Here is a 14604-nt window from a genome sequence, read left to right on the forward strand (position 1 = left end):
TCTATGATTTCATTCCTGTTAGATTTTCGTATTTATTTTTACTGCGATATTTCATTCTGTCTTATTTCATTTTATTTATACCAATAGGGCCCTGACCTAATCTCGTGACTACTCGACCGAGGTTAGGCTTGGCACTTACTGGGTACCATTGTGGTGTACTCATGCCCTTCCCTGCACATGTTTTCGTGTGCAGATCCAGGTACCGCTTATCAGCCGCATTATCAGTGAGGCGAGGCAGCTTGTAGAGACTTCAAGGTATATCTGTCGCGTCCGCAGACCTCAGAGTCCCTATCTACTCTTTCCCATGTCAAACATTTCTTGTAGTTCTTTTTGTTATACTCTGGAGTATAGAAGCACTGTTTTCTTTCTGTAGCTTGTGACTTATGATATTCCGGGTTTTGGGAGAGTCTATGTACACTTTGAGAGTGGTTATTGTATATGCCGAGCGACATCTTAGTTTCTTATTTAGATTTACCTGTTGGCTATTAGCTTTCTTGATTTCGTTTCATTTTTCGCAAATATTAGGCTTACCTAGTCGTAGAGACTAGATGCCGTCACGACGGTTCACAGATGGAGAACTTGGGTCGTGACAAGATCAATTTTCAGAAGACTTATAGATAGGAATCTTGTAACGCATAGTTGATTAGGCTTGTTTAGTTTCTTTTGATTTTAATTTTGGTGTAATAAGGAGTTCAGCAAGTAGTAACAGCAGCAACAACAGTGAAATCACAGCTTCCTCGTAGTCCCATCTACCAAAACTTTCAGAACTACACTGACATGATTCCTTTATAGCCAAGGATATGTAGGTAACCTCGGAAGCAAGGTTCATTCAAACTTTTTAAAAAATGCTTCCCATGGAGTATCAAACGGGCAAAAATTACTCATGATTGTTCACTTTATCTTTACTCGAAAACTCTTTATGTTCTCGAGCAAATAGGGACAGGTGTGAGCACGTAATTTTTGCCCTATGCGAAATTACTCCTAAAAAATATACAAAATAGTTTTAAATTATTTTTGTAGAATTAGGAATTTTGTTTGTCATTTTGCATCATTTTAAGCATTTTCAAAATTACAAAAAAAACATCAAAAAAATATTTTTATCTTTCATTCGTTACATTTTTAGATTCTAATTGCATTTTTAGGATTTAATTACGTTATTAAAAACATTGTCAAGCGAAAATCAAAAAAAAAAATATAGTAGTCATTTTGCATTTTAGCTTTTAGGTTTAAATTAGTAGTTTTCTTTCGTTAGTTCACATTGTTACTTAATTAATTAGTTAATTGCTAAACTAAAATAGGTGTTTAGGTTTATTGTGCAAATTAATTTGAATTAAGAGTATAAAATAAAAATAGTTAAATCTGAAAATCAAAGTGAAGGAAGATAGAAAAGGAAAATAGGGTTGCTATGTTCAAAATGGTCCAAGCACTTCAGCAGTCCAGTTCATGAAATTCGCCCCAAAGCCCAAACCCAGTTCATAAATCCGGTCCAGCTTCATTGATGTCCAAACGACGACGTTTGGCATTATTCTATCTCCACCGTTCGTTGATCATAATTTGACGGTTCGGAACTGCCCAAGCCAAAACTGTCCTATTGACCCTACCCCACCCCAAAGACCGCCCTTCTCCCCTCTCTCTCTCTCTCTCTCTCTCTCTCTCTTACCCCCACTGTTGTCCGCCCTATTCCGCTGCCGGAAATCACCTCACGGCGACGGACAGCCTCCAAACGGCTCCAAATCTTCACCAAACAATCCCCATCCCCTCCTCTTTTAAAGACCCGTAATCTCGTCTATGAAATCCCCACAGGTTTTTTCAATTTTTAGATCTGAGATTTCTCAAAAAATTTAATTCGTCTTTTCCTCCATTTTAAGTTTGTTGATTTCGAAATCAACATCAGTCGATATCAATCGATGATGATGATCTCGAATTAACCGCATGGCCGCCGGAGTTCCGTCTAACTTCCTTGACCTCTCTTACTGGCTGATTTGGGTTCCGAGATGGTATTCTTCTCCTCTTCTTCTCTATCTTTTTTCTGTTAGTTAGTAAATAAATTGATGATTCACCTAGTTAGTTTAGTCGGATAATCAGTAATTTTCATGGGTTTACATAATAATTAGATTTGTTGATATTAACATGACCAAAATAGCAGCTAAATTGCATAATAGCTAGTTTAATCGTATATTATATTTGTTTTAATTCTTTTTACCGCGATAGTGCTTTTCAAATTAGAATTGAAATTAGTTTTAGTAGTAGTGGGTTGTTCTATTTTTTTATTTTAGATTTGTGGGGTTTGGGTTTAATAGCTTGAGGCCCACGCATGTAAGTCCGGTCATTGGCAATTAGCAGGGGGTCTGGAAGGTTTTGTAGAATCTTTTAGAATTCTCTAGGAGAGTGTAGAAAAGGACTAAATTGCAAAGAAAAACTAAGAAATGGTCAGGTGTAAGGGACTTAGGGAGCAAATAATAAAAAAATAAGGGGCTGTAAAATAGAGAAGAATATCTGAAGAGGGACAGCTGTATCAAAACTGTTAAAAAAATGCCTCTTTCCTATTTTTTAGCTGACACTTTTTGCAGATTATTCCCTCATTTTGCTGCATATAAGACACTCACTTTTTTCTGTATTTTTCAGAGAATCCCCTCACATATTGACGCATCTACACTCTTTCAGATTTTCATTTTTGTTTTCTCATCTGGCATATCTCACATACTAATCTCTCACTCCCCTACTCTCACTTCCTTTTACACACACTAAAACATCTTAGTAGTAGCTGGAAATTAAGAATCCAGATCTGAATTTCAAAAGTTTCAGAAACCAAAAGCTAAAAAAAATCAAAAACAAAAAAGGGAATCATAAGCTGGTCCAAATCTCAACTCATTTATTTTATATTCTCTAGGAATTTCAAGGTCATAGAAGTGATGTTGTTTGCTATTTTTTGCTGGATTTATTAGCTTGAGCTTCCTTTCCTTTCTCCTTGCCTTTATTTGGCCATTTGCTGAATGTCTCTTGCTAGTAGATATGTAAAGTTCCTTCTGTAACTCTTGTGAATGTAGAAATACAGAATTGATATGTTGATTCCCTGACTATGCCTACTTCTATATGTTCCTGATGTTTGAATGTGAAATTTGTTTCATCTTTGTTTCTTGATGAGTATCTGATTACGTTTGTTTGTTTGAGCTAAATATTTAAGCTATGATTACTCACTAACTGGACTAGTTGCTACTGATTGTTCACTCACCTTATTGTAAAACCACGGTTAGTCCAGCATTAATGTTAGCTTATGAATTTTTGAATTGAATATGCCTACTGTAGTCGCTTCTTTACACACATGACGGTGAAGGTGGAATCATGGGTTTCAATTTGAAGTCAAAAGCATGCGAAGATTATGAGTTAATGATTCGCAGCTTATATGTTGTAATACTGTTTAGGTCCGGAAAATAGATGGTGTTTGGTTCATAGAAATGTCTCTTAGTATGAGTGAGAATTTGAACTATTTCCCTTTGTTCCTTTTCGTGCTGTAGTGATTTAGCTTGAATATTCATGTATTAATGTTTAAGAAAGTCTGTAACTAATTTTGCTCCTCCTGATATTTGCAAATTATATTGAAAAGTCATGTTGATTGACTGGGTTGAACAGTTGGCCCAAATGGTGCTATTTAGCCAATTTAGAATCAAATGAATTTTGGACTCTGCATGTATTCGGGCTCAACCTTGAGCCCATCTAGAAGCATGCCCCATCACATAAGTAGGCCGACCATTGCAGAAGGGTGGGGACGCCTTGGGCTTCATTCTGGCCCATGTGCGCTTCACAATTTGGACTTGTTTGAAACTTTAGCATAGGACTCTAGTTAGGCAACTCATAAGCTATTAATTAATTATTAGTCAATCGGTATGACTGGTCCACTAATTGACTTTCCTAAAATACAGCACAACCAGGTGCTTCACATGGCCTTCTTTAACAAACTAATTTCGCTTCTCTTAAATCAAACATTGCATGTTTCCTTTATGAATTGCCACAGTCGGGCTTTTAACTAGTGTTATCGTTTCAGTAGCATCTGTGCACCCAAGCTTGTAGTTTAATCTTTAGCAATCAATGCCATAAGGATAGACCCTTTTACTTAATCCTTGAACTTTAGGAAATTAGTTAACTCATGAATATTCGTAGGATGTTTTAGGCGCGTTCTAATATACCATCGTGATTATGTACACGTTCGCATGGCATAATTATGATTCCCAAAATAAATCAAGGTATGCGTTCGCGCGACTTTCGCTAAACAACCTTATTAATAGTGTTATTGATTTTGTACACGTACGTATGACATGATTTTTAGCACACTAAATAAAATTGATTCACACACATGTAATCCGTTTCAAAGATAAATCCATAACGCCATAATTAAAAGCGGTAAAAGGTAAAACGCACATAGGTTCTAAAACTACGTAACTAAACCAATAATTAAGCCAAGTGTGATTAAAGCGGCCGTGCTAAAATCACGGAATCCGGGAGTGCCCAATACCTTCTCCCGGGTTAATAGAATTTCTTACCCGGTTTTCTGTGTTTTGTGAGCTTTAAAACAGAGTCAATTTCCTCGATTTGAGACTTTAAAAATAAACCGGTGACTTGGGACACCATAATAAGTATTCCAAGTGGCGACTCTAATTAAATAATAATCTCATTTCAAATAATATCACTTTAATTGAAAAAACTCGCTATTCCTCGGAAAAAGGTGTAACACCAAGTATTCTAATTTGATTTTGTATTTATTTAAAATTGCAGAAATATGACTAGGCTATGAATTAGTCTGTCCAAAGATATAGCAATTTAGATGAGACTGATAAGAATGATTTCAATAAAGAAGAGTTCTTGTCTTTAAACTGTTTGGTATAAAAGAATTGCTGAGCAGATTACCATCAGATGTAAGAAAAAGTAACGAAATGCCTTCAGCACCTCCAAAGAAATGAATAATTCAACAAGAATTTGAGCCTGGACATAACTGCAACAAGAAAGATTAAAGCAAGCACATTCAAGATTTTACATTTTTTAATTCTACAAAACTATAGGTAGACAAAAGAACTCTTTTATGAAATCAAGAATAACAAAAAAGGAGTAAAGAAAAAGAAAGATAAAACCTTTGAATTCTTGCGTATATACACGATAAACATTGTTCTTACAGCAAGTTTTGGACTGATTTTCTAATATCCTGGAGTGCCTAATATATATTGCCACTAACATAGCTACACAAACGATGATTCATGTAGAAGCTAAGTTCAACATTCTCGAAGAATGTACACGCGTATATACTTATAACTACGACTAATAAACCTAGAGAGAGAGAGACGAGAAATCAGAAACGTGCTCTAAGAATGAGCAGAACAAATGTTTACAACTTTTGACCTGAACAAAGGTCCCCTACCCTGGAGGACCTGGAATGCGCCTTCTTTTTATCGGTGACGCCAAGCCACTTCTTGAGAAGCTGGAAAACTTTCTCATCTCTTAATAGTTCCCTGTGACCACCTTGAACTCCTACTCTTTCCACCGCTTCAAAATTATCCGCCTGCAGAATTATCAGCACAAAGAGTCAACAATAAGCCATGTGATTGAGTATTTGTCTACGGTGGTATACAATTTCCCTAATCTCTGGTTGGTTTCCTCAAATGAAAACACAAGGCAGATGGTAACTAAAACAATGAAGTGGTTAGCTGGAATGTCGCATAAAGATCAACATAACGTTAAGTATTAGTTTATATCTGTTGAAAGGTAAAATTTACAAGGTCATGAGACGAGCAAATAGAGATTTCGGAGGGACGCAAAAGCAAGAGATGAAGGTAATAGCAATGCATCATATGAAATTGTTACAACAAGACTAATTTTACTAACACCTATCCAAAATTTCTTAGTCATGAAGTCAACCATAATATACACAAGCTGTCAGATTACTTCATTCTGGGTTTTCCTAGAAATGTGATGTCACCACAGAAAAATAATACTGCTATCTTTTTCCTTTTCCTTCTTCATTAGAATCAGATTCTGTCTACTTACACGCGCCAAGATAGCATTGATCTTTATAATAAATAAGAAGAGTAAGAAACAAAATAGAGAAGTTATGAATAACCTTTGCTGATTCAGCTGGAACAGTTCCATCACCGTCCACGTAGGAGTATTGCGGCTATATCACAAACGGGATATAGGTTAGTGAGTAGAAAAGCTTCAGGAGCATTATATAACAATAAAGACATGTAATCTCTAAATACAGAACGAATTCCATCCCCATGCACATTTCACACGACCCATTCCTCTAAAGCACCCACCCTAAATAAGATTGAAAGGTCGTTGATAAATTCTCCAGAGTGACCATAACAAAAATCACACGCATTACTGATGCTTCTGGAACAAAACGTACTATCCTCCTCAAGGTGTGGGATTTATATCTTTGGAGATATATGCATGCTTTGGGAAGTAAAATTTGGTGAAACCTTCGAATAAAAGATTCTGCATGGGGTCATTCATAAAAGGGAAATACTATCTAAGACTCATCCAAGTTTTGGGAAATGGCCAATTCCGTACGTGCAGAGCAGATCCTCAAAACCAGACACAAGATTAAAGATCAACGTTTACAAGAAGATTAACCAATGGTCAATTGACTAAATTCCGTACCTGGAGAAAACTCACAAAAATCAAACCCGAGATTGAGATCACATTTGCCAGAAATTAACCAGGGTATTAATTAGCTCCATTTGGTAGAATAACTAGTCAGGAATGCGACCTTAGTTAAGCTGACTCAAAGCAATCTCATATCTCATAAAAACTTAGTTAAAGAGTTAATCATAACGGCCACTGAAAAGTCAGAAATTGCAAGTTTATGTCTTAGATAACATTACCCAAGAAATCCTAAAATCTGAGTTGAACTTTAGCCAGAAGGGGAACCAAGCTATTTGGAGCCTTAACCCCACAGGTTATATCACTACTAACTCTAAAACCTTTTTTGGAGACATAAGGATTCTACCTACACCAATAAGAACATAAGGCAAAAGAATCTTCTTTGAAAACAAACCACAAACCCAGAAAAAAAAAATGCAGAAGAGTTGGAATGTCATAATATCGCTCTTACTCGAAAGGAAAAAGAAGTGAAGTTAGTTACCATTGTATGGCAGACATTCGTTAGGTCCTCGATTGGTGAAGCCTTTGAACCGTAACTACAAAAGAAACAGGTAGACACTAAATAGTGCAGAACCTCAGACAAAGTACGAACCCGTTATGGACTACCTTGTCTTGTTGTATGATGAGATGAAGTTACATACCAAACATCAAAAGGTGTATCAAAAGATGTCCCATAGATGCTATAAAAAGGAATTCCTTGCGGTAATTGAGCAGTGTTTAAAATGTTGCGAGTACTAGCTGCCCAATCAAGAATTGATAAGTTGAAAGGTAGAGCCACTGTTTTCCCATTTAAGTTGAGCTGCAATTCAGGGAAAATTAAAAAAAATCAATTGCTACAAACACTGGCTTCTAGACATAGGAAGATGCATAATAGAAGCAGGTTGTAAGCAATATCATCCAAAACCAATAATAGTAACAAATTCTCCCTCTATCTTATATTCTTATGTATGACACACACATTCTATTTTTGGCCATCATTCAATAGTTGCTACACTTCCGAGGATGATGACAGGTATATCGCCCACAAGTTTTAAAATTTCAACTGCATAGACGATGTTATGATTCTTTAAATTGGTGCAAAAAAAAAATTGTTTTACAGAGAGGTGAATAGAACATTTTTCATCCTGCCCTCTAACATGATAAATAAGAAATATGCAAGTCAAGTTTAATGTAACCTCTAAGCCCTTCCAGCCTTTGTCTCATAAAAGTGAGCTCCATGAATATTTGATACAAGGAAGACAAGGAAAAGGTCATGGTCATTTGAAGTGTTATACAAACAGCATTGAAGTACTACAGCACAGATATGAACATCATATTTTGGCTTGTCATAATCATTGAAGTGAGCATACAGCAGTTGCACTCTTGCTTTTGGTTGGATTAAATTTAGCCACTTTTTTTATGGGTAAATAATATATTATATAAATATTTGCACTAAGCCAGTGCAACATGCGTAATTAGTAATTACAGGTTGTGCAAATCAGCGATTGTGTCTAATATCTCATCTACATCTGGTACAAAAACTAGTTTGCACCAAAAAGAGATCAACAATTGGTCCAAGTGACACTTTTCAGCATCAATGGGGCGGCTAATGTTACACATACTTTACCAAAGCCTTATTACTTTAAGCTTTGACTAGTTCAGACATGCATGAGATCACGAAATGCTTTCTCAGCAAGCAAACAAGCCTTCTCATTTTAATAGCTAATTGGCAAATTGGAGAGGTGTAGAAGCATGAAACTTAAGAACTTATAATATAAAGTTAAAAATTCTAGTGGCTAAAGATAGCTTGGAGACATACCTCGTTGCTCTTCAGTGCTTCTTGAAAGAGAGTCACACTTGTGCTAGCACCATAATGTTCTAGTTCAACCACTGCCTCCCCCTCCTTAGATTTTTTCCTCCACACCAAAATCTCAGGTTGTTTTGCCCACTTGAAGTCGGGATTTGGCAACATCTCGTAGATTGATGGGCACTCAACCAACTTGCAAAAGATTAAAAGGACAAGATTGACGAACAAACAATTATTTGCAGTATTGATGGAAACCGTATCAGTGAAAAACTAAAGTATATTCTTTTATGCACCCATTGAGTATTACAAAAAATAAAATACAAGAACTAGCAGGTGAAAGAACAGTCATCCCGCGATCGAACGACATTTCCAGTTTAACTCAATTTTGTAGATACCATGGTTTAAGAGATGTATCAGTAAGGTTCAAAATCTTTTGGCAAAGCCTAGCACTACACTTCGAACATACAGTTTTGGAAAGCTTTACTTCTGATATATCTACTAACTATCTAGGGCCATTGAAGATATGATTAAAAAATATAAAAATGAAAAACGAGCATATGAAGCTAGACATACTCGAGCGTAGTCTTACTAGCTTAATTTGTTGAAAAAGTCTAACTTCAGCAAATAAGGAAGCAGGTAGACTAAATTCATCATCAAGGCATATTTGCCAACCAAGTAACAGATACGGAGCTATTAGTAAAGTTAAGCTTTTTTCCTACAAAAGCTATTAACGGGGCTCTTGCAAAAGTTCCTTGACCAAGAGAGCTTACCAATTGATGCATTGTCCACCTTGACACGAAAAAGTTGCTTTCAAATCCATCAACAAACTGCACTCCAGTTAAGAGAGAATCATTAATGCATCCAGGTGCACCTGTTTACAAGAGATGAACAATCAGTACTCTGCACACTTGTAACCCACAGCCTCGAGATCCGGGGGCATTTCTTAAGGAGCATGAACTCTAGCCATGGCAATGGCTCTTCCGAAACCAATTTCACTGGGCACAATTAGGTTTTTTCCTTTCTTCTTTTAGTGCGGTAGGGCAGGAGCAGTGGCAGGACCATGGATTCTCCCTCGCCACTCATACATTGCGATCCTCAAATAGAAGGTGAATCCTAATATGTTTCACTAGAAATCTGGAAGAAAAAAGTTACTAGAGTTTGTAAGCACAAACTTCCCCTCTTTCCAATTATAAGCATTACTATTTGCAAACAATTTTTCCTTCAACAATGATTCCTAAAGATTCAGTACTTTTACTTTTGGAAATTAATGGCTTATAATATTTTTTATATACTACTCTTCCTATTTCCTCCTCCTCCTCCTCCTATATTTCAGAACTTTATACTGTTCGCCTGGTCTGTCTACTCTTAGCCCCAGGATGCTAGCAAGGCTATAATAGCAAATGGTCAACTTAGATTTTATAAAATTCAATATAATTTTCCCCTCTAGGCGTATTCCTTATAGTCAGGGATCTGCTACTTAAAATATACTGACTACCAACTTTTCGCAGAAATTATCTTATTGGCATACATTTTGAGTAATCTTCAAAAGAAGTTGTGCATCTTCTTTTTTTTTACTTCTTTTAATTACTGAATATATAAATAAAGATTTGGAAGCAATGGATTTAGGTTGTATTCTTGAAATTATTTTTCAATTAGTTATTGGTTCTTCCTTATACTTTTGTAATTTTTACCTCCCCCACCAAAAGCTAAGTGTCTGATGTTTCCCTGACCTTCTCTAGTTACACACTTCTTCTTTTTTTCTTTTTTGGAAGGTGGAGGTGCTCAAATATGACGATCAAATTTATCTCAATCTGTATTATCTATGGATCCCCTGATTGATAAGGATATCTTAGCTCGTATCCTAGCAATTCAAAAAAGACATCATCTGCAAAAAGCTGCAAAGAGAGAAAGCAAAGTTACCTTGAAAAGGAGTGGCAATGGTAATCCACTTATTCACATACTTGGAAAATACCTGAAAGGCAACTGTTTGCATTCAGCGATGCCACTCAAGGAAGAGTGACGAATCTAAAACAAGAAGCTAGGCAGGAATTAAGGAGAAGGAAAAGCAAAATAGAAAAGATACATGAGCAGAACAAATAGGAATACATTATCTTAAATGGGAGACACATAGTTGACCAACGGGAACAACAGACCAATCCCCTGTTCTCTCCACTTAGGACACGACAGCCTTTATCTTCTTTTGATTAATATAGCTTGATTAAACAGTATAGGTGATTTGCAAATGAATGAGTCTCAAGCAATTGGACTTACATCACTATAAAGAGAAATGAAACATTTGATCAACAATCCACCCATGGAATGCGAAATAATATCGACTTTTCTTCCCCCAGAAGCTTTATAAGCTGTCTCTAGCTTTGCTTTCAGGTCATTCATTGTCTTGTCAATCCTGCAACAATATGCTAACCAGATCCTAAGTGCGAAAATAGTTTCACCAGAAGAATCAAATAAGCCAAAATAGAACTGAGCTATTCCTGTTTGCTACCATCACAATCAACTGGCTCTTCGAATAATAAGCTATAATACAACGCGATATGGCATAAGGGCAATGGAAATTTCACCAGTTAAAATAATACCTATTGCTTTGGCGGAAGTCGTAACCAAAACCGAACAATGTGGTTCCTTTTTTATATCCACATTTGACGAGCATATCAATCATATCATGAAAATGGTATACACCGGTCATGTGTACACACTTCACCATCTGGAAATCAAACACAATTAGAAGAGATCATGATCTCATTAGAGAAAAGTACTTCAGGAAAGGAAAAGAAACAAAAGACAAATCATACATTTATTTTTCGCAGGACATGTAGAGTATAATAGACGAAACTAACTGGTACTTAATATCTTTTTGATAGATGAAACATATATTTCATGTTCCATTTATCACTTTTTTTTCCTTCGGAACAAAATATTTTACCTACCACTTAAGTGTACTTATACTCACGTAACTATTTTTTCAAAAGATACCCTCAAGTAACTATTTAGCTTCTAAACTCAGGTAATTATCAGCTTCTATATATATAAAGGTGCTATAACTTTTCAAGATTACTGATTACATCACCTCCCCATAAAAATGTGTACCTAGCAAAACTACAAGCAAAAAAATTATTGAAGAAACATGATACTAATGCACATAGGTATACGTTCACTTGTGACCACTTAATGATGCAAAAACATACCATAGAAGGATCCAAAATATCAATTGCAAATAGCCCATAATCATCTTGAGGCACTACTATCTCCGTGCTGTCATCCAATGACTCTGTATACCCTGAATATTCCAAGAAAAGGATTTACTTCTTCAATAGATATACATGTAATTACCTAATAAGTAACCTGATTATGTAAAAAAACAAAAAGTTTACTCCGTCAGTGCGTATAACTTAAACTCTAGTTCCCATTTAAACTAAACGGCACTAGCAGTGTAAAAATTCCTTAACACTATCAATAAACAAAACCTGTGATAGCAATTATTTAACATTTTTACCATATACTAATTAATAACTAAGTTTCTGCCATATGACCAGGAGGTCACGAATTCGAGCCGCAGAAATACAGGTAAGGCTGCGTTAGTGCACGGGGCCGTCCGTTTTATTAATTAATAACTACTTATCAAGAGATTAACATGTAGTTACCTAATAGATGACCTCATTGCTTAAGTATATTTTTTACACAGTAAAGTCATGCGTAAAATATTTTCTATAAAAGCATTTTCATTGATAATTCCGCCAAATAATAATTAAGAAAAGTTATTACTACCTGTTTTAGGATTGTAAATGGACCATAACTTTTTCTTAAACTCAAGTTCAGCAAGGAGAAGTCGGACCCAAACTCGGGTTTCAAAACCGCCCAGTTTCTTACTCTTTGAATGGAGAATGGACCCGGCAAGACCCGAAACCAACAATACAGGGTCTCTATCAGCCACAACATCATTGACGGAGTCGGGGCTCCGACCCGGAAAGAGACAACAGCAGTATTGTTTGAACATTTGATGCTCCGGTCGGAGCTCCGAACAGCGACGGTTAGTTCGGTGGAGGTGGTGGTAGTTGAACTGTTGAAGTGAATGGCTCGTGGTAGGGGGAGTAGGGGCTTTTTATATATTTGTAGAAAAGTTTGGTGGACCTACTGGTATTTGATTGAAAGAATTGTGTAGATATGTGTAATAATGGAAAATCTAAGGGTGTGGGGACCAATTAAATGTACTACTAGTCAGCTGAATTTTAACATACACATTTAATTGTTCTCATTCTGGACAGATTATTTACTAGTATGTTTTACATCAAATAAATGAAGGTGGAATATGTACTTTATTCGTGTCAAATTATTTATTATATTTTTTTTATATACGTCTTAAAAAAAATATTATTAAGAGTGTTGAAATATTTTATCATTATTTACGTAATAAAATATAATCTTTCTTTATTAAATATTTATTCTATTTATATGTTATTTTCATCTTCAAGAACAATTACTATTAAGGATAAAATAAAAAAAATACTAATTAATTTCCTATTTCCTTGAATTTTTTAAATAATAAATAATTTGAGATAATTAGTTTTAAAATATCGATAAATGATTTGAGACGGAGGGAACATTTTCTAATACTTAATTATTGTCAAGTGATATGTACTTTCATTTTGGTTTATTGATTCTTAGGGTTAAGTATTTTATTAGATGTAAAAACTCAGTGTGGGTAAATATTTAGTACACCTAATTTGGATTCTCGACGTGCTCATTAAATTGAGGAAGTGTTCTCTATTTCATAACTTAAATGCTCCTATTTTTTACTCTCTCCGTTTACTTTTATTTGTCTATTATAGACTTTGCACGCCCCTTATGAAATAATAAATGAAGTGCATAATTTATCATGATATTTATATATATTTTTAATGAATTTGAGAAAATAATTTAAAATGTAATTAATACCGTGGGTATAACAGGAAAAAGAAATTTGTCTTCTTTATATGCTAAGTGACAAGTAAAAGTGAAAATTTATTTTTAAAATATTGGACAAATAAAAGTAAACGGAGAGAATATATTTCATAACTTAAATCGAAATTTAAGACTTCTAATTAAGGATAAAAAAAATTATTATATTTATTGCATTACCATCCTTGGTGATTGTACGAACTCATTTTGTGCCAATCGATATCATTAAAGACAAAATATCATTATACTCACACGTGTACTGGATATAAAGGAAAAGCTAATAAATTGGGGAATTTGTCAAAGTTTGTTGGCAAAATTTAATGTTATATCCAGTTTTTCTTCGGCAAGAAACATATAAACAACGTGAAAAACAGTATACGTAAAAAACAAGGTGGAAAAAGAACAGGAAAATGGGGCCATTTTCTGGATAAAATAGAATGCACCTCGTATCTATAATAATGACAAGTGTTGGCCTTTTCTCCAGGAATTATGACTTGCATTTGTGAACCTATTATTATGAAGTTCGAATTTGTAATTTTTTTAACCATTAAATATCTGAAATTCATCAAAAAGTTTAATCAGAATGCAAGTTGAAGAATACTTATTATGAGAGTGTAAACGAAGGGGTGGAACTAGGTGGCCAAGTGGAGTTCAACCGAATTTCCTTCGCAGAAAATTATATTGTGTATATAAGTTTAATTATTTTTCACGTGTATATATATATATATATATATATATATATATATATATATATTAGAGTTTCATGGCGAAATCGAGTGTTACACACCAACTTGAACACAAAAGTTGATTCAATAAGAGAATACAACTCCTATAGTGTTGTGGTGTGATTGGGGGTTGTTGTGAGCTACATAAGCTGGTGATTTCAAGTTGTATCTACTTCCTAAAGTAATTAAATCATTTTTTTGGTTTTTCTTAAGGTTAATCATATGTTGGTTGAGTTGTTTGAGTGAAAATCTACAAGATAGTTATTGACATAACATAAGAAATCATTATCTTTTTTTGTGTGGGTTGTGTTGAGGTTATATATATAGTTTGTTGTGGCTGAAAATTATTATAAATAGTTTAATTATGGTATGGTTGCTGTTGTTAAGCTTATCTATGTGCTAATTAAGTTGATTGAAGAAGATAACATGAAAAACAAGAGGATCACGATAAAGGTTAAGATGTTAGGCGTGTGGATTATTTTTGAAGAT

General features: G+C 34.9%; 1 protein-coding gene and 1 long non-coding RNA gene across 2 annotated transcripts; one reads left to right on the forward strand and one right to left on the reverse strand.

Annotated features, from left to right (window-relative positions):
* The first annotated feature begins 1577 nt into the window (after positions 1 to 1577).
* Positions 1578 to 3627, forward strand: LOC109243090. Its single transcript, XR_002070491.1, has 2 exons — positions 1578 to 1997; positions 3307 to 3627. It is a non-coding gene; the product is annotated as an uncharacterized LOC109243090 (long non-coding RNA).
* A 1474-nt stretch (positions 3628 to 5101) lies between these two features.
* Positions 5102 to 12608, reverse strand: LOC109243091 (phospholipase A(1) LCAT3). The gene is made up of 11 exons (XM_019409983.1): positions 12221 to 12608; positions 11641 to 11732; positions 11032 to 11159; positions 10709 to 10844; positions 10358 to 10409; positions 9208 to 9308; positions 8450 to 8629; positions 7293 to 7450; positions 7133 to 7187; positions 6107 to 6160; positions 5102 to 5548 (listed from the first exon to the last, which is right to left on the reverse strand). Exons 1-11 carry the CDS (start codon positions 12447 to 12449, stop codon positions 5375 to 5377), a joined length of 1359 nt encoding a protein of 452 aa, XP_019265528.1. The 5' UTR covers positions 12450 to 12608; the 3' UTR covers positions 5102 to 5374.
* Positions 12609 to 14604: the final 1996 nt, after the last annotated feature.

Source organism: Nicotiana attenuata, unplaced genomic scaffold (genome assembly GCF_001879085.1).
Source record: "Nicotiana attenuata strain UT unplaced genomic scaffold, NIATTr2, whole genome shotgun sequence".
Lineage (NCBI taxonomy): Eukaryota > Viridiplantae > Streptophyta > Magnoliopsida > Solanales > Solanaceae > Nicotiana > Nicotiana attenuata.